Source organism: Rhamphochromis sp. 'chilingali' (assembly GCF_963969265.1).
Source record: "Rhamphochromis sp. 'chilingali' genome assembly, chromosome: 9".
NCBI lineage: Eukaryota > Metazoa > Chordata > Actinopteri > Cichliformes > Cichlidae > Rhamphochromis > Rhamphochromis sp. 'chilingali'.
The window spans coordinates 38,348,953-38,376,416 of record NC_137936.1 but is presented as its reverse complement, the minus strand read 5'-3'; the positions used below and the strand labels follow the sequence as shown (position 1 = coordinate 38,376,416).

At 45.0% G+C, this 27,464-nt stretch overlaps 1 protein-coding gene across 1 annotated transcript in view; it reads left to right on the top strand.

The window, feature by feature from the left end:
- Nucleotides 1-7,297: 7,297 nt before the first annotated feature.
- Nucleotides 7,298-27,464, top strand: part of mmp24 (matrix metallopeptidase 24) — an 85,428-nt gene continuing 65,261 nt past the window's right edge. Inside the window, exon 1 of the mRNA XM_080892784.1 lies at nt 7,298-7,701. Within this exon, the coding sequence (XP_080748910.1) occupies nt 7,552-7,701 (150 nt within the window). The 5' untranslated portion in view covers nt 7,298-7,551. The remainder of the gene's footprint in view (nt 7,702-27,464) is intronic.

The following is a 27,464-nucleotide window of genomic DNA, read 5'->3' as shown; positions in this document are numbered from 1 at the left end:
GCTGAATGTGTAGCTCTACAAATAAGTTTATTGATTTATTTTTTAATAAATAGGTATAAGTACTTGAACTCTTCCACTTGGGGCAGGAACTTGTCCTGCCCCAGGAACTGGTTCTCATTCCCATCTGTTCACACTCGGCCACGAACCATTCCAGTGCGAGCTGGAGGCCATCACCCGATGAAGCCAACAGAACCACGTCATCTGCGAAAAGCAGAGATGAGACCACCGTTCTTAACCTCATCTATGGTCACAAGCTGTGTGTAGTGACCGACGACAGAAATGAGCTTCCTCCAAAGGGTGGCTGGCCCTTAGAGATGGGGTGAGAAGTACGACCATCTGGGAGAATCTCGGCTTCCCCTGGACCGGCTGGAGGAGGCGGCTGGGGAGAGGGAGGTCTGGGCCTCTCTGCTTAGGCTGCTGCCCCCCGACCCGGCCCCGGATAAGCAGAAGAAGATGGATGGAGGTATAAGTAGTTCACAGCTTTGCAGTGAAGCTCTTACTGGCCAGACTTGGCTTTACTCACCTGGCTTGTGCGTCCCGTCATCAGTGTGACTGCAGTGATTTGACCTGTTCTTTAACCTTCAGTCTGTTCATGTTACATATACAACATGACGGACTTCAACTTTATGACAGTAAAACATTTACAGGTTCCAAACTTCCTTCTTAATTTTGCCAGATTCTGTGGGAATGATTTGTGATTTACAGTCAAACATCACGGAGGCGGTCTCTCCTGCATGAAGTCCAGTTGCTGGTTTTCCTGAGTGGGTGCCTGCTGCCAGCAAGCTGACTCAGTGCTGTCAAAGCCATAACATCCTCCACAAACATGGTGTGGAACAGCTGTGGGCGTGTCCTCATCTCTCCAGGCTATCATCCACACACAAATACATTTAACCATGTCACCCAAAATACCAACAGTCATTCCATAACTACATGGCCTCTATGACACGTCACGACATTCAACAACAGAGCCTTTATAGGCACAGAGGAAGTTAATAAAACATGTAACACACTGAGTCTATTTCAGGTTTTTGCTCTTTATGTACTGAATCACACTTGTTATTAATCCACAGCATGTCTTTATCCTGTCTTCCTTCTCTCACCCCAACCAATCACAGCAGATGGCCCCGCCCCTCCCTGAGCCTGGTTCTGCTGGAGGTTTCTTCCTGTTAAAAGGGAGTTTTTCCTTCCTACTGTCGCCAAAGTGCTTGCTCAGGGTCATGTTTCCCGCTGTGGAGCGCACAAACATTTATGGATAATATTGTTACCTGATTGTTACCTGACATTTGATCAGTCCTGTAGGTGCGGTGAATACTGCTGCAATATGATTGGACAGTCGTTGTTTACAGCGAGCATATCATATTGAGCAGGCCGAGCTTTGATAAATCTGAGCAGCATCCAACTGTTCTATATCCGTCCGTCCAAGTCAGGTCAATGGAGGGGGGCTGAAGGCTGTCCCAGCTGTCATGTCGAAGATTTTGTACCTGCAAACATTTCATGGCTCAGTCGGCGTCATCATGTTTTGGTTTTGTGGTCGATGTTGAGTCACGATTACAAAATGCTTCCAAAATCGTGGAGTTTGGTTTGAGGTACTTACCAGGCGTTGCCTCTGCGTCCAGGTTAGAGTTTCTCTCCAGGGAAAGTTTGTGTTTCAGAATTGCTTTCCACCGTCTCCTTATTGATTAGACGAAAGCAGCATAAACAAAACCTGGTAGGTAGAATGAGAAGAAAAACAGACTATAGTGGTGACTCAGACTCACACACTCGTTTTCTCGCCGAGCTAATTAAATTCACACTTGAGCGCTCACATCCCTGACTTTATGATGCCGACACCGGGAACAGAAATAGGGTGGCTGTAATAGTCCAACCGTCGTTCACCCTGCAACAAATGAAGCTGGATTTAGACGTACATAAACATACCTCGCTTAGAAGTGTCCTTGTTTGTTTGTTTTTATACCATCTGTATGGCCGTTCTTCCTGAGTAACACTGAAAAGGAAGAATTAACCCTGAAGCGAGCTCACCGAGCTGCAGGCCTCAGGAGGACCGACCTCAGCAGCTTCCTGTTCTCACTGCTCAGGCTCTCATGTCTGAGTGGACGGGGACGGCGTGTGACTCATCAGGTCATGTGATTGGATGTGTTACGCGTCACTTTGATGTGTGTCTGAAAACATACTGTAAATGATCTAAAATAATTCCCACAGAAAAGAGCTGCACGGTATCAACAAAAGCCCAGGTTTGTGTTGCTCGTCTCTGCTTTTTATTTATTCACTGGTCGCACCGTTTGCAGTCTTCTGCTGTGATCCGTGGATCCTGAATCCTGCCAGAGGGCATCGGGGGAACAGCTGCCGGGTCCTTTCAAGCTCTCGGGGTCTTCCTGAGGCAGCGCCGGGTGCACGCCTCCTGTCAGCGGGGCAGATTAGGCTCGGTGATGTGCCGAGCTGTGTTCGTGGCCTTATCGTCCATGCTGTATCACACGATGAAGCCACCTGTCAGAGGGAGCTCCAGAAAAGTCACCTGGGGTTTAAGGGGTCAGTATGAAGGTCTTTAAATGCCTGAGGTACAAAATCCGTGGTGGACTCGCAGTTTGAAGCTACTCACCACTGAGTTGTTGATGAACGTCAGAGCTTGATGCTTCATGGTGTGGACCAAGTGTAAAAACCTCAGGCTGAAACTGACACCGGTGATCTAAGGAGGGCAATAAAACGCCGGCTGTAGTCCTGCTGAAATGTCAGCTGCATAATAAGTGGAGCGTGGCGAGCGTTCGCTGGATACTTGTTAGTGTTGTCACACACGGAGCGCTAATGAAAGGCTGTTAACTGTAAAAGGCTGCGGAACAAAGGGAGTCGTGGTCGCGGACCAGAGCAGGGAACACGCCTGCTGCAGGAACGTGGGTCAAACCCACAAACGAGAAACTGTTCGACATGAACAGGCGGGAGAGAGAGGCGTGAAACGGCCGCAAGACAACAGGAGACGATGGAGAGTGAAGAGAGCATGAGTGTGAAAAGTCAGTGAGAGCAGAGAAAGGACAAGTTCCCTCTAACAAAGGCAGGAAACCAGAGCGAGGACGACTGCGGCAGACTGATTTATGGAGCTCACAGATGATGCAACCAAGTGATGCGAAGGTGGACAGCTGAGGTGAAGAAGAGTGGCAGGAGCGAGTGTGTGATGACGAGCCAGAGAATGGATAATAATCTGAATAATGTTGGCAACTGGCTTCTTCTCAGATAGTGTTTATTCACACGCCGCCTGCCAGTGAGCACAGAGGATTGTGGGTAAGGACTATGGCACAGTAAGATCCTGAACACAGACACGTTAAAGGCTGCAGAAATCCATGAGAGTGAGGATGATGCAGAGGAGTCTGTTTATGTTTAGGCACCTGAAGTCAGCACGCCACAAACTGCAGTTCCTCTGATGACCACACGAGGCTGGCCCCCAGAGTGCGTCCACCCCACAGACCCTCACGTTAAAATGTTCAACTTTACAGCAGAAATGTAAATGCTGTGAAGCATTTTGTTGTTGTCGTTTCGTGTCTGCTGTCTTTTTGCACCTCTTTGGCTTTTTTCGTGTCATTTAATACACGTTTCTTGTCGTCAGCGCAGAGGAGGGAGGGTGGATGAGCTGGACAAAGGATGATGACGATGAAGCTGTCAGGCGGGAGGAAACGAGGAAGAGCTCAGAGGAGGTTCGTGGATGTAGTGAAGGAGCACAGAGGAGGATGCTGGGAGAGGAGGTGGTGACGCCTGCGTCTGAGGTCATTTCCTGTTTTTTCTTTCTTTTTCTGTTTGTTCTGTTGTTTATCTTTTCCAAGCTCGTGTTTTATTTCGTTTTCAGGTCATCTTCAGTTTCTCTCAGGTCATCTCTGTTTGTGTTTTTGTATTTCTCATACTGATGGTTTTTTTTCTCTGCTGACATTTTGCATCTTTCTGTTGTTTTTGTGACTTTTGTGCATTTTTCTTCCTTCTGCTGTTTTGTCTCATTTACATCTTTTACCTCTTAGCCGCTGAGCTGTGTCTTTTTCTCGTTGGTGTCTTTTTCTTTCTTGTGTCGTTTTCTGCTTGTAGAGTCGCTGACTTTGGTGCTTGTTTGTCTTCTTGCTGTAATTGTGTTTCTCCCACTCACCGTGTGGTTGTTTCTGGGTTGTTTAGAGTCTTTTGTGATAGTTTTGCACCTTTTCTTGCATTTTCTGTCTGCCTCTGGTCACTTTGTGCAGTTTTGCGACTCAGACATCAGAACAAAAAAAAAAAATGGCAATAAAAGCAAAAAAAAAAGTGTTCAGAAACTGAAGGAGACACAAAATAAAATACTGTGAAACAACTGGAGATGTTATAAAGGGAAAAGAAATGCACGACAGCAAAGCTGAGAACTACAGAGGCGGTCAGGTATATATTTTTGAACACACATATAACCTATGAGCTCGTTCATAATTTAAGCTCCTGTGGAGCAGGTGGAGGAAAATGTCTCCGCAGTGACGTCAGCAGAGTCTGAAACTATAGATTCAATTATATGGTTTGAACCGAGAGCCGGCTGGACACGACTGTCATTACATTGATTCTGCTCCTGCAGCCACAGTCCATTTAAAGTAAAAGGAAATTACGGTGCACTGCGAGCGGGGCGCTGTCATTTCTGCTCTGCTTGTGTGTTTGACACACGTGCACGCACTGTCACATCTGCGTGCACGTGTGGATTTACGGAAATTGCTCAAACCCGCCGTCGCGGGCGTCCGAGCGAGCCTGTCAAATGATGCCAAGTGACGCACGGCGCAGCTGTAGTCAAGGAGATTTGCTTCAGATTTAGCACTCTGTGGATGCGAGCAATAAATAAATAAATAACAGCAGGGCGGCCGGGTGGTTCAAGAGGCCATCGGTTACATTAAAGGTCACCCCGTCGCAGCTTCGATCCGGCTCAGCCATCCGTCCCATTATTACCACAGCAATAATCCAGTAATCTGCTAATCAGGAGCTGTTCGGGCACAGCGTGGAAAACTGAGAAGCAATAAAATGGTAAGTAATTTGCAGATAAACACATGTGACTCAAAGTGTTACTATAGCCTTCTGTCTCACTGAAAAGATGCCCACTTTCCTCAGAAAATCCACAAATAAAGCTGGAAATGTTTTCCAGAGGATCGAACACAGAAACGGGAAGCAGTCCAAATCCTTTTCTTTTAAACAAACATCTTCCAAAGTGTCTGCATCAAACGATTAATACCCCTCTGTGATATTTGTAACGATACTTAAAGCAGACTGTCATCTTTAATTAGGACCACGGCTGTCTTCAGTTTATAATCAGCCTCTTTAAATGGAGACGAGTCCTCTGTGGGCGAATTTCAATCAGTAAAGACTCGTTTGAAAGGCATAAATATACATTAAGTGGTTTATTTGATGGCGCATATGATGAAGAAGGTTTTGGTGATCAGACCACACAGTGAAGTCCTTATTTTAAGGCGACGATGGTGGTGGAGCTGTTTTTTATTTCAATTTAAATTATGTATGACATTAAGTCTCTTCTCACCTGAATGAGTGATGATTGAACAATTGAGCAATAATTGAACAGCACTCTGAACGCTGCCTCACTTACTTCCGTCCGACTTTCATCACAGAGCCAACGTCTGCACACTCGAGCTCCGAGATCTTGACACGTTCAAATATCACAAGATACTCGGCGAGTTCAGCTCAGACGCCGTCCCAGAGGTGAGCTTGGAAATCAGGCTGAATTCAAAGTGAAATTAATTTCACTGACTGAATATTCTGAGTGGAAACAGCCTGGCTGATTTTCTTTCTATTACCAACCACAGCAGTGCAAAACAGACTCGGCAGCTAATTAGGACCAAGCGTAAAAACATATTCATGCATTCATATTCATGTGGTAATGCAACACACAGTTTGCACTTCGTTTGGTGGCATCATTAATGTGCTGCTTACACACAGGTGTCAAACCTCCACACCTCATGCCTTTAGATTTTGCTTCCAAAGAGCCGGACTGTCTTTTTTTTTTTTTGTTTTTGTTTTTTTAAGTGAGTTCTCCAAATTTCACAACTCTTTTCCCGTCCTGACTCATTTGAAAGTATATTCTTTTGTTTATGAACCTTTGAGTCATTCAAGGTCAAAACGCCTAACTCACTGGAAGAGCCAGTGTTGCATCTACGCATAAGATCAACCTAAAACCTAATCAATGTTAAATTAGATCTAAATTAGATCAAAGATAACGCAGTTTGATGAAAAATAGTATTTTTGCACCAACACAGTGACTCCCAAAGAGCTTTTAGCCTGTAACCTGTTATATCTCTGCAGCGTGTGCAGTGTGTCCTTAAACACGTGAAGAAACTGAAGACGTGGAAGAGTAAATGAACAGCATCTGAAATTCATGTTCTTAAGAAACGGGAAGAAATCCGGCAAAGCCCTGACACAGGACCTGAGAGATGATCTGCACGTTTAGCTGATTATCAGAAATGTCTCAGTGACTGGCAGCTGTCAGGAAGCCGTTCTTAATAAAGGAAAACTGAGGCATGAAAATTATACAAGAACTGAACTGAAGATCAGAGGAACAGGTCTGATGGAGAGATGGATCCACATAATGGTCAGTATGTAGGAGGAGGTCCAACACTGAGAGTCTGCAGCCATCTGTGAGGCCGGGCGGAGGCTCTGTCATGGTTTCAGCATCATGTCGGTCAGTGGTTTTGGAGATCTTTAATAAACTGATGAATTATGAACTCAGAAAAGGACCACCAGAGTCTGATCTGCTATCTGTAAACTTTGATTTTCAGCAGGACAATGATGCCAAACCCTGGCAGTGCAGTGAAATAAAGTGGATATAAAACACACACAGTATCAGTCGTGGATGGGCCCCCCCAGAGCCCGGGCCCCAGCATTACTGAAGCAGTGTGGGATCATCCTGACAGAGACATCCTGTCCTTGAAAATGTTTCTAGGCGACCTTCACGACTCTGACTTTAAACACAACGCCTCTCATCCATTGACCGCACCTCTCAAGCATCATCTTTGTGTAATGTGTGGAAATGTAAAGTTTCCATGACTTCTTTATTACTTTTTTCCATTAGAAACGAGCCCACTTCAACCCCAACGTCCAAACCAGCTTTCTGATTCTGAAATCTCGACCCTCTAAGGGACGATAAAACACGCGCAGACGAGTCCTCTGCGTCTGCAGCGCTCCTGGTGTGGGCAAAGAGGTACTGCAACAACATCCATCACAACATCCATCTCTCTCCTCCTCTCTCTCTCCCTCTCTCGGTCCCTCCCCCTTCTCCTCCTTGCTGTTACCGGACAGACCGGAGCAGCATCCCCGCGTTACTGTAGCCAGGCTTCCTTCAGCTGTTCCCGCTGCACCTGCGTGAGCCGCTCGCCCCTCAAGTGAAGCGAACCCACAGCGCGATCACAGCAGCGGTGCGTGGAACCCGGAGAGGAGGAGACGCGAGTGACCGTGGCCGGGATGAAGCAGGAGCGCACGGACCGTTTCCTCCGGTAAAAGAGCGTAGCAGGAGCCTGGACATCACCGGCGGGAAGCGGAGGCGGAGGAGGGGGGGAATTCGGGGATACAGCCATGGCGACGGGAGGAGGAGGCGGAGGTGGAGGAGTGAGGCGCAGGAGGAGGAAAGCGGGGCTCCCGGGGTTCTGCTGGAAGACCTGCTACTTCCCGCTTTTGTTCTGGGTCGTTTCCGCGTGCGGGGAGGAGAAGACGTTCATCGTGGAGGTGAGTGAGGAGGTGTGCGTGCGTGTGTTAACGTGGGGTAAACACCCACGCCGTCATCACTCCCCGCGTTAACGCGCGCAGGCTGGAGCAGAGAGTCGTGCGGTCCTCGGGATGTTTTTCACGTCCGTGCCCCCCCCCCCCCCAAAAAAAAAAAAAAAAAAATCATCTCCCTCCCCAGCCTCGAACCTCACTCTAAAGTGACAGCCCCCCACCCCCCGGGAGTCAGAGAGGGTCTTTTGTTCCCATCCTGGGGGGATGCCCGCTGCCTTTACTCGTGAACGCTCCTGGTAGTTTTTTGTCTCGTCACGCGTGGATCGCAGATATCTGGCTGTCCTCCTCCTCTGGCTGTGCGGAGGAGGTGGAGGAGGAGTAGGTCCTAAATGATGAAGCAAGTGTGAGAAACTCTCGGCTGGGACACGCGCGTTTTGGGGGAGCTGATGGACAGCTGTTAACCCCCCCCCCCCATCATCCCCTAATTAGAACTGAGGGTGAATGTGCGCGTGCAGGAGAGCGCGCGTGGCACCAGTCAATAAATGATGAGCGCGTACAGTGAACAAAGCTCCAGCAGCACAGCGAGCCCCTTCCCTCGGCCTCCACACTCCAAATATAGCCTCCCTCCATAATTCATGGAGCTGGCTGGGAGTCGGAGGAGAGGTGCGCGCGGATGCTCAGACCTGTTCTGCTCGTGCACGAGGGCCGGGCTTTGTCTCGGGCCGCACAGAAAGTTCAAGTGTGGAGAGCGCACGTGCGGCCCTGCGATGTTTGCTGAGAGGCAGGATGATACCTGGCTGAGCGTTTGGGTCACGCGTGATGAGAGTGGGTGTTTTCGGCGCGTGGTCTTTGTGAAGTGACACTTTGGTAGAGACAAAGGGGCGCCCGTGGCTGTGCCGCGCGCGGCTGTGAAGTCACAGACCCGTCTGAGCTGCAGCGGTTCCAACTGAGACAAACAACCAATGAGCCGTGCCGCCCCCCCCCACACACACACACAAACCCGCACCATCGTGACGTGTCGCAGAGCTGAAGGTGAAGTCTTTGTTTAAGGCTCCACAAACCCGAAATATTGTAATGACGCTGATGTGTGATGAACAGAAACACACGTCTCCTCTGACCCGCGGAGCTCTGCAGATATTTGTCGCTTTTTATTTTCCAACATTTTCTTATAAAGAAATAAAAATAACAAAAATGAATACGAGTTACTCAGGACGGTGTTTGTTTCAGCTGCGTTTACTCAACACATGCTGCAAAAACATTATCAGTACTCTCAGAATAGTTGTTCAGTTTCATTTGAATGCCTTTCCACAAATGTTCCGCTCAGGGTGATGTCCCCTAACATCTCGCTGAAAACTTAAAAGCCCTCTAAATTTTAAATGTTAGTGACTTCATGGAATAAAATGGAATCTGGTCTTTTTCATTGTTTTTTCATGGAAAAAATAAACATCAACGACTTTTTATCAGTTTTTAAAAGTCACCGCTGTTTGCCTTGTTTAAGTTTCAGCTGCCTTTGGTCAACATTAAATGTTCGATGTGACATACAGTCTGTACCAAACACAGACTGTATGTAAAAGATGGAAGCAGCCACAGCATTTTTAAGCTGTGGCTTTCTGACTTCGCCATGTTAGTTTTCATGGAGCCACAAGTGGCCACATGTGTTTCGCAGTAGTGGATTACTAAATTATCAATACTAGCTATCTTAGTTAACAAGCTGCATCCATAGGCTGTCAATCAGAGAGGCCACGCCTCTAATAATGCAAAGTTTAAACCTTCATTCAATCTAAGCAGATGAAAAACAACAGATGTTATTTATAAAAACATTTTCAGGTCCTCTACAGTTGTTCTGAAAGTATTTATTTATTTGTATATATCAGGCTGTAAACAAGTTTATTTGAGCCTATTTATTGCAGCCTCTGCTGGACGTTGGAGGAACTGCAGTTTTTGGCAGTTCATCACGTCATTTGTTTCTTACTGTTAAAATCGATGCATTGTTTATATTGTTTGCTAAGTTTTTGGGGTTTTTTTACATTTTGAGGCTTAACAAACAACATGTTTGTGCAGCAGCTTATTGCAACATGCCGTTAAGTTTCAGGTTTAAACGACTTCTAGCAGCGGTGTAAATAAGTGCACGTATGTGCCCTGAACTCTAAACTGGTACTTTCAGGATTACAGGGTTATTTTAGAAACAACTGTCAGATATGAGTGTTTAGTTGGAGGACGCGGTCGGGGCTGAGAAAACCACTGAAGCTCGAACTACTGAAACCCCTGCAGGGAAGACGTGGGGAGGCAGCGGACGTGGAACCGGGTGACTCCTAACAGCTTCGGTCTTGAAGCTCCAGCCGTCACATGGATTGTGGAAGTTGTTTGATTGCTGATGTTGTGTGCGTGTGTGTTTCTGCCTGAGCATGCTGAAGTCTTTGTGTGACAGCTGAGGCTGCAGAGGTCACATCTGTGCAGGCCTTCATGTTTTTCTGGGAAGCTTTTGATCACGTCACAGGTGCCGTTTATTCATGTGTCTGCTTCACATGCTGCTGCTCATCATGTGAAAGTTTGAAATTGTGAGTTCTCCTGCTGGGATGTAATGAGGTTTGCAGTCTCAGTACTTGGAGGTTTGGGAGGAAGGCTGTGCCGTGAGTCTGTATTAGCTCGTTTGATGAAAACGATGCGTTTCCTGATATTTCTAATCCCGCAAAGAAAAGCGAAGCTTATATTTGATTAGTGAACACACAATGTTAAAATTAAAGCTAATTCTAAAACAAAAGGGCTTTACTTTAATTTCATTCTCATTAAACGCCCTCTCAGGGTGAAAGAGAAGCAAACGAAGCAGAGGGTTATTCCGCACACTTCTGTCAGCAAACCCCCCGAACACTGGTGCAAAATGTAATAAAGAAATTGCAAGTTTACGCTGAATCACAATTTCCAAGTTCTCCATATTAAAAACATTTGGTCTCACCCTGAAATACACAGGCACATTTATTTTGTCTTTGCAACTTAAAGTGACTGCCTTCAAATAAATACTGATGCCTTTAAATAAATGAATGACATTTAGCTACTCCAGCCTTAAATATACTTCTCTATGCAGGAGAAATCCTGTGACATCACTGATGTGAAAACAAAACACTAGAAAGCTTCGTTTTGCTCATTTCTAACCATGAAATGTTGCATATTGATGACTTCAAAGAGAGCAATTAATAGATGAATTAAATAAATAAAGTTTTTAAATGGATTGTTTTGCATGGATGAACTTTTTCTTCATTATAGAGACATTAACCTCCTAAGACCTGAACTCTTCCACTGCATTCATTTTTAATTTCTCTTTGATATTTGGGCTGATTGGGGCCCGATGAATGTAAAAACAAAGAATTACCAGATTTTATTTTTTACCTTATTTTTGTTTTTAAGAAAAATAAGAGCCACATATGAGGATATTCGTTTAAGATTTTGATAGAACAGTAGCAGCATAATGTCCTCGTAGGTGGATATCAGGCCCTTCTAGAGCAAAATTGAGTATTTTGGTCTAAATAACCCAAAATGTGTGGACGCCAGGTCCTAGGAGGTTAAAGCTCTTAATGACGTTCTACCTTAAATGGTAAAAACACGGAATTGAGTTTTTATTTAACGGTTCTTCTTGAAAAAATCTTTTAAAAATGCAAATAAATGAATAAATGCAGATGTGAAAACCACCACAGAAGCACTCATTGAACTAGTATCATATTTACAGTTAGTTCATTCTGATTAGCGCATGCAGTGACACTTGTAGTTCATTTTCTTAATTTACCAGTTAATAATGATGAAGTGGCAGATCGTGAATAAATGAATGAATGAATTCAGCCTATTTTAAGTATTGCACACTGTCAGTTACTCAAATTAAATTCATTGTTTCTCCACATGAGATTATTAATATGTCACCTGTTAATGTTGATATTTCACTTGCACTGCATGAGGTAATTCCTCAACTTTAATTTTCCTTTGTTCGTGCTCACAACAAAACGGACGTGACGGGAAAACTGTTCATTTCAAATCAGCGCTGCAGTGATTACAGTGACTCATAGCCAGGCTTCAGATGTCCTCGTTGGCACGCAAAAACATGAAGACCTCTGGGTTTGAGGCTGGGTGACTGTGGTTGATACGATGCCCTGCTTTCGCGATTCAAAGAAAAAGAAAGTTATCGATCTCTCGACACTCAGCCGTCACTCCGAACCCTTCGGCGCCTCGTGGCCGAGCAGCGACCTTCAGGCTGCCGCGGTGACACAAACACGCAGCCCTGCAGCGGTGGGCACGCCGCCGCTCAGGAGTGAAAACACAGATGCTTCTCTGTGCAGACAGGCAGAGAAAGAGGGGGAGCGGAGGCAGAAGGAGGCTGACTCGCTCGTCCGCGCTCCTTTGTCTGTTCGCCTGTTTACACAATTGGTCAAATTTCTGCAGCCTGCAAACCTACAAATGTGTTTCAATCCAAGGATTTGCGACTAGAAGAAACAAACAACTGTTGTGTGGGCCGGCGCTGCTGCTGCTGTTGTGCTGCTGCTTCATAAACAGATGATTAACCCAGTGTTAACCAATGTCAGGTTAGCAGCCAATCAGCTGAGTCACTGTTAAACAAAAGATGTTTCTGGGTGCTGAAGACACTGAGCGGTGCAGCGTAACATTCATGCCCCTTTGATTCAAAGTATCTTTGCTGGGATTATAACGCTGTGGATGTGGATAATGACACCAGTGGTGGTGACGTGGCAGAAATAATGTGAAGATGACGATGAGGAGAACGTCCAGGCCTAGTTATCGTGATGGCAGCGGTTTGTTGTTATGACGGGGAAAGCACGTTTCCAAACCTCTCTAGGCTGGTTTTTGTTTTTCTCTTCCCTCCCTGGAGGAGAGGAGCGCTGGGGGGGGGGGGGGGGGGGGAGCGCCGTCCCTGGAGGCTTATAAATACCACATTACACCTGAGAAATGGGCTAAACGAGCCTGCTGTGCTGTACTTACCCGAGCCCTGTGTGGGCGGGTGTGAATTCGCACCTGTTATCGATAAGCTTTGTCCCGATTTGCCATCGCTGGAGTGAAGTGCCGACGTTATTCTTCAGAGTTTCCCGATCCACAGTGTTGCCTCGGTCTTCCTCTCTCCCGTCCATCTCCCTCCTCAGCCATTGTCTTCCTCACCCACCCTTTGCCGCTCGCTCGGTGCGAGCTGCAGCTGTAAATAAGAGGAGTTGTCACTGTGCATTTGATGAGAGTATTGTTCTGTCGGGGTGCAGCGAGCCGAGGACAAACTACATTTGAGGAGCCGTTTAAAGGACTTGGAAGCAGAGATGCGGTGGATGGTTGGCTCAGCTGAACTCAATCAACCTGCCCTGTTTAATAATTTACGTGCTTTTCAAACCGCCATGATATAAATTCATAATATGCACGACTGCCTGATGTGCTGCTCCTTCTGTGCACAGTCTGATGTGTCACTGGCAGAGGAAGGACTGTCACCGGTCCTCGCTGTTGTGATTGACTGGCAGAGCTTCTTAATGTTCTCAGCAGGATCACAGCGTGTTCACACATAAATGCCTTTTGCCAAACCTTTCCAGGTATACATCAGCAGCAGTGTCTTGACACATTAGCCATGTTTACATGGACGCGCGTAACCGGATCAAAGGTCTGATAGGAATAAAAATGCTTTATGTAAACAAGCCAGTCAGAAGATTTTCAACATTTCCAGGTGGTTGCGTCAATCATTAATTGGATTTGTGCAAACACTTCTTCTCATGTTTGGAGAGAATTTATCCTTATGGTGCAGGTCAGTTAGTTTAGTGGTAGACGTGGTGGGAGTGACAGAAAACTGGTCTGTGTCAGTGTGAGAAATCCTGACAGTCGGAAATCACAACTTCTACTATTTCTGGGAAGATGGACAATTCTGCACGTATCAGAATTATTGAATCTGTTGAAACCTTTGATCCACAAAACGCTCGTCAGGATCGGATCACCTTGAAGCTCTAATCTCAGTTTTAATCAGATTGTGCACGCGTAAACATGGCTGCCATCCAGGGAAACGGCCCCCGGCGGGAGCTAACGTCTACAAAGACGCATCGGTCTCACGACGCGAGAGAGGCGGCACAACGACGTCTGAAAGTTCCAAATATTTTCAGATCTCGATTAATTGCTTGGATCATAAATGCGACTTCCAGGAAGTAAACTGTAGTTTGTAATGCGACGATTGTGGTTGCACCAATGCACAAAAACCGAGACGTGCTGTTGACATCTCAGCTTCTTCGTTGTGTTTCCGTAAATGTTCATGAAATGTGAAAACGTGAAGTTTGATCTGTTTTTACTCCATATTTTTATTTTAACTTGTCATTTTACACCATGCACGGTCCCCTAATCTGGAGCTCTGAGCTGTTCCCTTATTTAATGCTGCAGAATCATTTGTCCCGTGCTACGGTCACATGGGGGGGAAAGGTCAGTGATCACAGTCAGATCGAAGGAGACAGGTGGAGACAGTCTGTCTCCCATCAGTTAAGTCAGTTTGATAATATGATTATTAACTGTGACAATCAGTGAAAACCACAAATCAGCAGTTATATGGAACCTTAAGCAGAACCCAGCTGTGTGGAACCCGTTCAGTCGAGTGCAGAGATGAGTTGTGTTCATCAGCACAAACTCAGATTAACTGCAAACCGTTTCCAGCGTGTCTGCGAGTGATTGCAGTCGGTCTGAGTCGCACCATGATGTTGTGGCGACAGGTTGCCTCTGACCTGTGCAGCTGCTTTATGATTGAAAGTATTAACTCAGAGATTGAAGATGCTGCACATTCAGATCTTTTAATATTCTGTTTTTTTTAGCATCTTATGAACTTTTTAATGAAGGTTTATAAAATCAAGTTGCACACAAAGGGGCCTAACAATATTACAGAGGTTTTTCAGACACGATTCCCAGCACAGAGGCCGATTAATTCTCAGTCAGGTGGCTAATTGATTAAATCGAGTAATTGTTTCAGCATCCAGTAAAGCTGGTGTCGTGATGTAATCACAAGCGTAAACAGCAAAACACCAGCAGGACTTTAATGGAAAGCCATTGTGTAAGACATACAGCAGTCAAGAGGCTGTTAGATGGCTGTTAATACCACAGCACTGTGTTTTCTTGCATCATTAGGCTGCAGCTTTAGATGAGTCCTGCAGCGCGCTGGAGATGCTGAGCAGGACAGAAATGTGAGTGCCGTTCTAATTATAAATGAATCCGTGCGTGCGGCGAGTAAGAGCATCTTGCCTCTCCGCGAGTTCCCCGGGTGCGCCGCCGAAGGATTACGCTTGATCAGTGTGGCAGCGCAGGAAGAGGAAACCATTTCACACCAGGATGTGAACTTAATTACGCTCTGCGCCTGCAGCTGGGCGCATCATCCTGGTGTACCTCTGCAATGTGCATCGCTATCGTAAACTAACTGATCTGTTTGTCAGGAATTTTTACTGTGAACTTTCAAAAATAAAGCGAAAACACAGGCGTGACGCGCAGGGCTGTAAGCCTGTTATCTGATTATGGTGCGTCTGAACAGAGCTCAGAAGACTAGCATTTGGAAGCTGACAGCAGTTTGAACAAAGCAGAAGTACTTCCCACATCCCGTTGTCCATCACTCAGACCTCCTCTTCCCTTCTGCTTCATCCATCCATAAAATCTCCATTGATCTGTTGATAAATCTGTTCATCCATCTGTCCATCAATCCTGAGACGGCACTGCTGACATCGAGCCTTCGCTGCATGCTGAAACGATGCTGAAGTGATGCGGTCACATCTTTGCTGTTAGACGTTTTGGATCTTGCGTTATAAACTGGATTAGCAACGTACGCTTTGATCCGATTGATCCAACCGAAGTGCAAAAATCAAATCGCATAAAAATACCAGAGAAGCCGACCGTTCATCCCCACAACCCAGCGATCCGCCCCTCACACCGACCTGATCTACAATCTGAAGACCGAGGAACACATTTTAAGAAGTGCCTTATTTGGGGAAAACATAAAAGACGGTAGCTGCAGAACGAGAACAGCTTTGCTCATCGAGGCAGGAGGAGAACAGCAGCTTGTATAGTTGAACATGTGACTCGGCGGAGTGCACGTTTAAAATGAGCGTGAGCTCCATGGACCCTGTTGAACAGCCGCCCTGAACCCTTTTACATTCTCAGCCATTCCCTGCAGGTTGTGCATTAACTTTTTATCGAGTGGACATGAGCAGCTTCAGTCTTTCATCGGTTTTTATTTTTTAAAGCGGGCGCTTGGATTAAATTTAAATTTTCATGCAAATGACCTCTGAGCTGCTTTGGACCTGTTTCACTTTAGTTCTACGAACCTTTAATTCTTTATAACATTTGGTGTAAAATAATTCACTCTCACATAAACACAGTAGCCACTTCATCTAATAATGCATGGCTGCAGATACTTTATTAAATCTGATCTCAGTTCAGCGCTGTGTCTTTCATCATGTAATAAACGATTACTTTTTATGATGGCCTGTTCCTCAAACATCAGCGGGATCACATGTTTTATTGTCATGTGAGCACCAGCATGCATCAGAAGCATAAAATGATGCCGTCAGAATATACATGATAACTACAACAATAAATAAATGGGTAATAATCCTCGTGAGAGCAGCTTTAGGCAGTGAATGGATGGATACACCTGAGGCCTGTCAGACACCAAAATCACATTTTTATGTTGGTATATTTTAAGTTGCTTTGAAGTTTGAGAGCCGCGTTTTTACCATAACAGCTGAACTTGTTTCTTATTCATGCAATCTGTAAACAACGCTTAATAAAAGCTCAGCTGCTTAAAAATACGCTTATAAAGTTTGAAGCTTCAGTCAAAAGAAAAATGAAGTTTCGTTCCCGTTCCTCTCGTCATATCTTTCTCATCTGTAAATCTTCTGATTAAAAGCACCACAGAGGAGCTCGGCCTTTTCAAGCAACAACAAACATTTTACCAGAAATGACGCCTCAAAACGATAAGTCTGCCGATGGTTGCTGATGGCTCCCCCGTCCCGTCTTCCAGTTGGATGTGGCCGGGATGGCCTGACAGGAGCATCACCGGTATAGCTGCGCACCTGAAGGGCTTTTTAAATTATTGAGGATGTTGTGGAGGTAAAGCTTCTGCTCCCGTTGACTCACGAGTCTCCTCCGTTTCCACAGCTTTGATTCACACCCTGACTGATGCTGGATTTTCGCTCACGCTCGCAGCTCTAGGGAAGTCGATCCATCGAGGCGGATGCATCTGAACGGCTGCTGGCCGCATTTCCACGAAACGTTTCTCAGATGTACTCGTGTGTGTTTTGCTGTTGTTGCGCAGCTGCTGCAGAGGTCTTCACTGTGCAGCGGGGAGAGGTACCTCCAGGGTTACCCCTGTGTTTTTGGTGTTCGCCCACATTACAGGGCCACATCTGCACAGAGACTTATGCTGCACAGCTAAGACTCACTCCATGTACGTCCAAACATATGAATATACATTTGTAATTATGTGACCAAAGCACTTGACGCGAACATTCAAACAGTGCTTATTACCGTGTCTGTTGCTGCTTTTCTAATATTACACTTCTGATTATCTAAGTGGACCTGTGCATTTTAGTAATTGGTTATATTCTGTCTCTTAGTTAGATTAATAAGCACCGGGTGGATTTATTAAGTTGATAACCAGCTTCATGTGACCACTTAGCCTGATTGCTGATGTTAGGATCAGTCAGATATATCCCGTGTATCTGGAGCCTGCTGTGTATTTCCTGTGGTGTTTTTCTTTTGTTGGTTTTGCAATGAGGTGATGATCCAGACACCAAAGGGGGCAGAACAACAGTTACAAAATCAAATACTTTATTTTCTGAAGTCTTGCAGTAAACAGAAGGTGCTGTGGGTGCGAGGTGGGATGTCCAAAGGCGGTGCAAAGGATCCGAACTCTGCAAATAAATTGGAAACAAGACAAAGACTGAGGGAGCGCGCTCAGACTAAACTCTCAGAGAAACAGAGAAAGGCTCCGGTGAAGTCAAAGGAGAACAAAGGATGTAAAAAAAAGAGAAGCCACATGAGGAGCTACCCTTCAAAGGAAGCGGATCCAAGATCACACAGAGGAGCAGTAAGAGGCAGACAGGAAGCACAGGAAGAGGAGCAACACCAGCCCTGGACTGGAGAAGGTGGCGATGTAGGAAAGCTGTTGTTTAACATCTCCCAGCTCTGCGTCTCCCTCCTCTCTGTCTGACAAAGGCGAGCAGCTACGCTACATCCTGCACGCTCTGATCGTCCGGCACGTGTGTCGCCGTGGACGGCGTGTGAGCGTTATATGAAACCACAGACATGAGGTCATAGCTGTGAGCCCATCAGTCCCACCTGGGCGTTCCTCAAAAGGGTTTCATATTACATAAACACGAGTGTTTTCTAAGTTAGACGTCACGTTGAAGTGCAGCGTGTGAGTCCATGTGTGCTGCAATTGGTGTGATGGAGGAGTAATTATTTACTGTGAGATGTAAACAAACATTTCCTGAACATTCACAAACCTGTGAAAAGCTGCCGGCTCTGGAACATCTGACAATTTATGACCCTTGTTTTTGTGCTGGAGCGTCTGTAGCCTGCTCACTGTGGATGGTGCTGATCACAGTGTGTTTACATGTAAACGCAGAGGCACATAAAACCAGACCTGTTTTTCTGTGAGGGCAAAAAAGTGGCAATATTTACATGACTAAAAATAGGACAAATATGAGAAAACAACAAAATCAAGCAAAAAAAAAAATGTTGGTAACACTGACCTGTTTTCAGCACTAAATTTGTTTCCTCATTTTTAACGTGATGTCGCACATTTGTGTCTGGACTCATTTCAAAGTCACACTTTGAACATTTTGTCCGAAAATGACCATATTTGGACAGGAAGCCATGATAACTGCCAATCAGTGCTCAGGAACATCCAAATAAATCCACGCCTCGCAGTTACCATGGGGCGTGGCCTTTTGTAGGACCCGCCCCACAGTAACTGTGAGAATCTGAGCTTCAGACTCACGGGGATTCTTGTGCATGCACTGATCTGATTATCTAAAACTTTGACCTTTCACATGAATGTTAGTTATGGAAGTCTTTATCAACAAATCGATCCAGCTGTGAGCTGAGCCGGGAGACGGCTGAGTGGAAAGAAAACCTCTCAGGTCCCACAGGGGGAACCTCCCAGAATGCATCGTGCCTGAAGAAGTGCTGTTATTTTCAGTTTGTGAAAGTTTGGCATTTGTGAGTCTGAGCACACTCGCCAGCAAACCCACTGCATACACCTAAAGCTCGGATTGGCCCCGTGGGAGTTTAACCTTTGACCTCTGCTGTGTTAGTCCTGCTTTCTATCAGTACAGCTCAGAGTCAGCATTTCTGAAGCTTGTGCTCACGCTCTCCTTCGAGTTGGCTTTCTCCTGAAGTTCTTCAGCTCACCGAGTCCGTCACTGAGTGATCGACAGATCCGACAACAGTTTGCATTGTTCTCTCTGAGCTGCCCTGCAGGGTGTTGGATTAAACCACTGACAGCGCTTTTGGCTCAGTCACGGATTTCTCTTCACGCGTTTAATGCATGAAGATGATCATCTTCAGTTTAATTTGATTTTTGGCCTCAAGGTCCGTTTATTCATGTCGTCTGATTTCTGTTCGTGGTGTGTGGGAAGAAGGGGAATTTAGTTTGCCCGTCCCTGTGAGCACAGACGCTGTTACTGAAACATGAAGCAGCAGCTTCTTCAGGCTGATCTGATGAACAAACGTCACAGAATGAAGCTTCACGGCTCAAAGTTAAGACATCAGGCCTCCACAGTCAGGGGTGAGAGGTGTTGTCCATAAAGGACATTAGCTCGGCTGACATCGTCCACTCACCAACCTCCTCTGTGGAGTCTAGGGGCCTGGCCAGGACAGAGCTGGCACTCATTACTAGTCTATTAATCTGTGTCTTGTCCCTCTCCATCAAACAACCACATAGAAGCCTGCAGAGGCCGTCGCTGTGTCGTAAAGTGTCCTCAGTCCCGACTCCCTAAAAGACGTCAGCGTGTCCTGCAGACAGAGCAGACCTGCAGATCTTTCATGCTGGTTTTCTGAAGCTTGAAGTGACAGTATTTGGAGGGTGGAGTACACAAGTACACACACACCTTTTAATCACCTCTAAGCAACAGATAATTAAAATCCTAGAATTTCGCCAAAACTGGAGGTCAGACTTTGTGGACGTGCTTTAAAATTTACTGCACAGCAGCCACATTATAGGTCAGATCATTTAATTACAAAGGCTCCAACAGCACAAACGGTCCAGTTCAGGGTCTCCAGTTAGCTAGCGGACCGCTAACAGCTACGGCCATCTTTGTCAGCACACCTGCCTCTCTCTGCGGTCATGCCGGCATCTTTCAGCCTCAATAAAGTTTAAATTGGGTGAATGAAATCCCGCTTTGCCACCTGAGATGTTGTATGAAGGGGAAATTAGCTACAAAGACCAAAACATGTTTATTTCTCCTGTAAATTTCAGGCATTTTAACATTGGGTCTGACTCACTGCTGCAGCCAGCCTCAAGTGGACATTAGAGGAACTGCAGTTTTGGGCGGCACAGCGTTGGCTCCATTTTTGAGCCCCAGAGGCTGCTTGGAACTGACCGAATGTTACTGCAATATGTTTTAGAGAGAGGCTTGGAAAGAGACGCGCGTCCTGCAGGGAAGTGTGTCCCTAATCAAAGTTGAGTGATAGATTTGTGTGTTTTCAACAAATCCGGGCATTTTATCAAGTGGAAAATGGAACCAGGATTTCTGTAATGAAGGTGCCAGTGTAGGTGTCAGGAGAGGAAAACAAGCACAGAATATAAAATATACCTTTAATTCTGCTAATTTGATTGTAATCTGGCTTTTGATGGTCCATCAGGGGGTGGGAGAGGTACAGGAGTACGGCGTGTGCTGGTTTTCTGAGGAAGCAGATAAACGAGCAAACCTGGTGATGAACATAAGTGAATACTGTCAACTTCAAACACTGAAACATAGAGAACAACAGGATGTGAGTAATCTGTAAGTCTCTGCACACAAGAGAAAGCTTCGTTCCATATTTATTTATTTTTCTATCAAGTCACATCAAATCAAAGCTTCCATCGAGGCTGCACGGCACCAACGGTTGGAGCTGGTGCCAGGAAGCCAAAAATAAAGCCCCCGTTCAGGCTTTTACAATCTCTTCAGGTGCCCCCTTCAAGCCACAGCACTCATATTCAGCTGACGGATGAGAAACACTCACAGCAGGCAGCGAGCGAGTGTGAGAAAGTGTGTGAGGGAAGCTTTGCTGAACATTTGTGACAAATGCATCCCCGGCGGCAGGGAGCTGTTGTAGATGGAGACGGCGAGGCTTCGCGATGGAGGAAAATGAAGCGTCTTTGTTGTACTGATAAAATGAATGCTTGAACAGCAGGTTTGTATGTTTGCGTGCACAGCCACAATCAGACCGACCCCCGAGCTTCCGAAATATTAGGAGAAGCTGTTTGGAATTTCTTTTTGATCATCTTCGGCCTCGTTGCCCTCATCTTTCTAAATTTCAGTTGTTTATTTGAATCCTTTATTGTTGCTGTTTTAAATCTGTTTTTGTTTTTTGTCGTTCTTGTTGTTATTGTGTTGTTCGTTGTAGTTTTAAGTGTCTTTGTTGTGTTTCTGTGTCTCTGCGTTGCCATTTTAAGTCTTTGTTCCTGCAATTTTGGATTTCTTTGTTGTAGTTTTCGGTGTTCAGAATTTCTTTGATGTCTGTTTTTATTTCAAGCGTTTGTTGCTGTTTGAGTCTTTGATGTTGTTGTTTTTCTTGTCTTTGTTCTTTCGTTGTTCTCTTGTCTGTTGTTGTTATTTTTGAGTCTTTGTTGCCGTATCTTTGAATCACGTTGCTGTCTCTTTGTTTCTGAGACTGTTGGATTTTGAGTGTGGTCATGTTTTGGGGGTTTCCTGTTTCATTTCAAGCTTGTTTCTTGTCACTTTGATTCCTTTAGTTGGCAGTTTGAGCGTCTCCGTTGTTGCTACAAACTGTAGTGGTTGACACATTTCCATGAAGAACTGGGACTGATGTAAAAATAATCTGCTAAATCAAACGTGGGCTGACTTCCTGTGGATAACAGAGTAGCTGAAAGCAGTTTTTTGTGGCTGGTTGAGGCTTTGTTGGCATTTTGAGCCTTTTTGTTACCGCGTGAGGTGCCTGTTGTGTTTTTGGGTTTCTGTGCTGACATGTTGAGTCTTTGTAGTTTTAAATCTGTTGTTTGGAGCCTCTCTATCATCATTTTGTGTCTCATTGTAGTTTGATTCTATCTGAAGACTTTTTTTATGTCACTAACGTGAATTATTTGAGTCAGTCTGGTTCCTGATGGTTGAACAGTTAGTGAGGGAGACGCATCGTCCTCATCCTGGGTGGAAATGATGTCCTCTTGTTTGTTTCTCGACTCAGTCGGTTTTTACAGTTTCCAGGGTGAAAGCCCTGACTTTGTACCACATGATGAATCTGATCGCATCAGGGATTTGTCTCTGGATCGTCTCCTGCTGCGTCTCGCTCGTCTAATCAGGCTGAAGAGGCAGAGTGCAGAAATGATGGGAATAAATTTCATTACCAAACATCTCAAATTCTTCCTCTTCACTCCGATCTTTGTTCTCCGAGGGAATCCTTTCTGACAAGACACAATGCCGACTTTTCATTTTCTGCACAAATATCAAATTGCAGCAGCAGACATTAGCTCTCTGGGACAGCGAGCGCGGATTTCATTCATTAATCACTCACCGCACGGCACCGCGCTCTGTTTTGACTCATAAATTGTGCTGTGGAATCATATTACTGAGCGTGGTGTTTGTAAAAACAGCAGAAGGTGAGTCCAAAAGGATTCACTTCCCTTTCCTGACATTTCTGATCAAACATCATCCCTGAATATTTTGGTGCTTTCATTTTCATGCTACAGTGAAAAGGGAAGCACTGGACCTCATGCTTTAGTGCAAACTGACGCTATCGTCTCTCTGCCATAGTTCAGACAGACTCACTTCCTTCCATTATGTGCATCACTGATACTGAACCAGTGCACGGTGCCAGCCGGTATGTGATGGCACCATGGGGAACCACTTTAAAACAGTTCTATGAGAAAGCTCCAAGTCTTAATAGGAATTATGGAAAATTTCCCATAGCATCAAAAAAATAATGATTTATTTTTTTAGGGGCATTTTAGAACTAAAATGCTAAAACATCTGCTTTTCAGATGTTTTAGGGTTAATATCAGGTCCTGTGGCTCCGTGAATGTGAACTCTGTACAGTGGAATATGTGTGTGATCTCTCACAGTGGACTCTGAGGCCTGTGGAGACCACATGTGTGATATATTTTACTTACAGCTTCTCATACACAGAGAACACAACAGTCTTTAAAACAGTCCAGATTAAGTGAATAGCTTCAGAGAGATTAAAGCTGCAATATGGAAAACCTATATGAACGTCAGTGTGATATTCCTGACCACCGAGTACAAATGCAAACTAGAAAGAGCAGCTTTCTCCTAATATTACAGGCCTCTCGACTAACCTTTTGTCACGGCTGCACCAGCGTTAGGTGCACCCAAAATTTTCAGCCTTCATTTAATAGCTGTCCATAAGTTACCGTATTTTTCGGACCATAAGGCACATTAAGCGAAACAAAACAGTCAGATGAGATAGCATAGGTAAGCATGTCTCCGAACAGGAGCCATTTTGTGGTCCTTATACACACATAATATAATATTACGTTGAATCACAGTACGTATCACTCCGCGAGGCTCCGTAATGCTCCAACAATCCATCAAGCGGTGCGGCTTCGTAGCTTAGCAAAGTCGAGCTAAAATGTTTTGACAGATTTCTGAGCGCCGTGTAGCACATGACATCAGTTCGAGGTCAGTAAGCACAACCAGAATTCATACATAAGGCGCACTTTTGAGGAAATTAAAGGATTTTAAGTGAGCCTTATAGTGCGGAAAATACAGTACTGAACATGTTCTTGTGCTTCACTGAGCTGAAATTTAAACTTAAAATATTACGAGATGTATCAAATAAAAAGAAAGTCAAAATTAAAAGTGCCTCAAAGGCTTCGAACTGAACATCTTAATATCTGAACATCTTACCGTGGGCGTGGGCATCTGAGAGGCTCCGCCCTTGACTATCTCTGATTGGTTTACACCACGATATGGGCATAATGCATGTCTGCTGTTGACCACACAGAGACTTTCAGAGTTGCAGAGACTGTTTTTTCAGGATGTTTAGTGCAGGGAAAGATTTGACGGAAGAACTGAGATGAATCTGAGCTCTCTGCCAGACTATGCACAAAGTAAAATGTATGAAGAAAATGGCAGATTAATAATCGTCGGCTTCTCCTGGTGATCATCAGAACAAGTAAAACACGCTGGTCCTTTTCACAAACTAATATTAGAGAAAATATGCAGCATGCTAAACACCCGCTTATCAGGCCGTGCACGGTGTTCGGACGGGGGAAGCGCCTGGCAGGTTGCACCCATTGCACTCAAGCTGCGACGGTAAATAGTTTAGCCGGGGGAGACGAGGTCTATTTTTATCGCAGCAGACAGACGGAGGAGACACACTGGCAGGCTGACGCACAGGTTGAGGCTTCGGGGAGAGACGGCCAATCAGGCTCCGAGACGGACAGGGACGCAGCCAATCAGGTGGACGGGCAGACAGGTGGACACAGATGCAAACAGACAGGCTGTTACAAACCAGGAGGAAGAAATATCAGCGCCCACAGCACATTTTAAGTGGCTTTAGTGTTCCTGCAGGGCCGGCGTGGGCACATATCAGCTGTTAGTCAGTTAATCAACGAATCAATCAGAAGAAATGTTCATAAAGACAAAAATATCTGAAGACTTGCTTCCACCAAGATGTCTCATTTTGTAGTTTTTCTTTGTTGTGTGTGGCTGCAGAGTGAATCTGTCGAGGTTTCAGGCAAACACTTTAATGATTATGAGGCTGCGGTTTGAAGTGCCGTTGAGAAATTACGATCTGTCCCGGTTCTCGTTCCGGGCCGTAAAACAAACAGCACATTAAAGAGTGAAGCCTCCTCTAATATCTTATTCTAATCTTGCATTAACAGCGCATTAATGCAGCTGTGTCTTCGCTTTGGCTGCGTCTCATGCTTACATTAGCCGATCTTTTCATTACCTGTCTTTAGCGTTAAGGAGCTCACTGTGACTAAAGTGGTCTGCATGAGAACCCTGACCCAAACACGGGGCCCTAATGGAGTTTCATTAAAGGTCAAAGAAAGTATTTTCTTCCTCTTTCCAGGCAGATCGATCCGTGTTTGGAGTTAAAGATGGATCCAGACAGACCCTAGAAGACTGGCAGCTGTAATTGCAGCAAAAGCTGGTTCTACAAAGTATTGACTCAGGGGGCTGAATAATTGCGCACACCCCACTTTGCAGTTATTTAATTGTAAAAAATATTTGGAATCATGTATGATTTTCGATCCACTTTTCACGTGTGCACCGCTTTCTTTCATGTGGAATTCCAATAAAATTGATTCATGTTTGTGGCTGTAATGTGACAAAATGTGGGAAAGTTCGAGGGGGTCGAATACTTTTGCAAGCCACTGTACATCAGCGGGCCTGAACAGATTCACCTGTATTTGATTAGAGTTGGGCATAAACAGCTTGGTTGGCTCCTTTTCACCATGATACTGTCGTTCATTATTATTATCATTATTACAGCTAAAAGGAGAGCTTGATACAAACAGCTGATGAAGATGAGTTCATGGTCATTTTTGAAGCATAAACTGTAAGTAAAGAAAAACCTCCACCCTTAGAAATGAGATAATTTCTTGCTTTTTTGAGAAAGATGTCACACAAAGATGTTGCACAGTCCTCCACTGATAAACAAATAGACAGATTAATTTATATTTAAAAAAAGAGTTATATCCATGGTCGTAACTGAGGAGCGGGGTTTGTCCGGCCCAACTGTTGTTTTATGAGTTCGTCGAGTTCCTCCCATAAACTGTATTTAAAAGCTGGATGTTTGTCATTGTTATTGGTATTTTTTTAAACCTCATGTTGGCTTTTTCATTTTTTTTATTTGTTTAATTAGACGTATGAATTTGGCAGCTACAATTTAGTGCAGCAGGTAAAGGATTACGAAAACGTCCAGACGGTCTGTTGTATCATCAGTAGGGATGGGTATCGTTTAGGTTTTATCCAATACCGGTGCCAAACCGGTACTTTTGAAACGGTGCCGGTGCTTAAACGGTGCTCAAACCGGTGCTTAAAGAATGGAGAACACAAAATGGGTCCAAAAACCTCTCATGTTCAGCTGTTTTTTTGTAAAAAGATAACAATGTTAGCCTTTTCTGCAGCTATAGGGCATATATGGTATCACTCTTGACTGGAAGCAGTGCTTAATCAATGGAAAAAACACAAACTTTGTCCAAAAACCTCTCTTGTTTAGCTGTTTTCCACTTTTTCTTTGGTCATTTTAGCCTTTTTGGCCAGGGTGAAGGGAGTATCTGCCATCAAACAAGAAGACAGCCGCATGTAGCTATGATGATGTTTGCTAGTTCACCTTACATGCATTAATGTAATAACGTGGTTAGCCTACTCAACGTAAATTACACACGAACAACATTAAGCTACTCACGCAGAGAAGAACGGCTGCTGCTGCATCATCATCCGTCATCATTTCTGCTACACTGGCAGGGCTAGGGGCCAGGACTCTCCTCTTCGGGTTTTTGGGGGATGTTGCTCTGGGTCCAATAACAGGCACCACACCCGCAGTAGATGTGCCCGGTGTGAGGTCTCGCAGCAAGCTATCAAATACGGCGCATTTCTCGGCTTTTAAAAAAACGCTATGCGTCGCCAGGTGTTTCATCGGATTCGAGGTGTTACCTCCTTTGACAGTATCACAGTATCAGCTTAAAGCACTTGTTGCTGCTGAGTTTGCATCTTTTGCTGTGAAGTACAGCCAGACTTTTGACCGCTTCGCCTTGGACATTTTTAATCTGTAGCTCTGCTCTAAAAGAACGCACGTACCTGGACCCGCCTACTATCCTCGGAAAGGTAAAATGATTGGCTAGAATCTAAAGTGTATCACAGCTCAGGAAAAAAAAAAAAGCACCGAAATAAAGCACCGAAATGTGCGCTGCTTTTCGGTCTGGTTACTACCGTTTATGACAGAACCGGTACCCATCCCTAATCATCAGATATTTGCATTAAAATGTTTCAGAGCAGAAACGCTTTCCAGACGTTTCGTTTATTTCTGCTGTAAAGTTGGATGTTTTAACGTGGGACTGACTCGCTGCTGGAGCCTCCAGTGGACATTAGAGGAACTGCAGTTTTTGGCTTAATTTTCTTAGTCAATGTTGTGGAGACATGAAAATAAAAATGTGGCATTTTTGAGCCAACTGAAGACGAGTTTTGGCATCCTGATATCTGCCCTCGCATCCTCCTCTGAATATCTCAGAGAACAGTCACGATTTTCTGCTAAAAATGGTATGAAAACGTGATTTCTTCTGCTAAAATATCTGATCATGCTGTCTAATGTTCATCTAAACACCGTGTTTAATCAAAGCTCAGTGGAAGTGCTCATGTTGCGTCTCGTTGACAGGAGCCTGGATGTGAATCCCGGTGTCTCTGCTGTAGAGCTGTGTGCTTTGTATACATACATTTCAAAGCAGTAATCCTTTAGCCGGCAGCCTCCTTCTTCGTTTTTCATAATTTAATGTCAGAGTGAAAGATGAGTCACCTTCTGTAAGCCGGACACTTTACTGTAGGCTACACCTTCTCATCAGCGAGCCGAGCAGAGGGTGACTCAGCTCAAAGTGA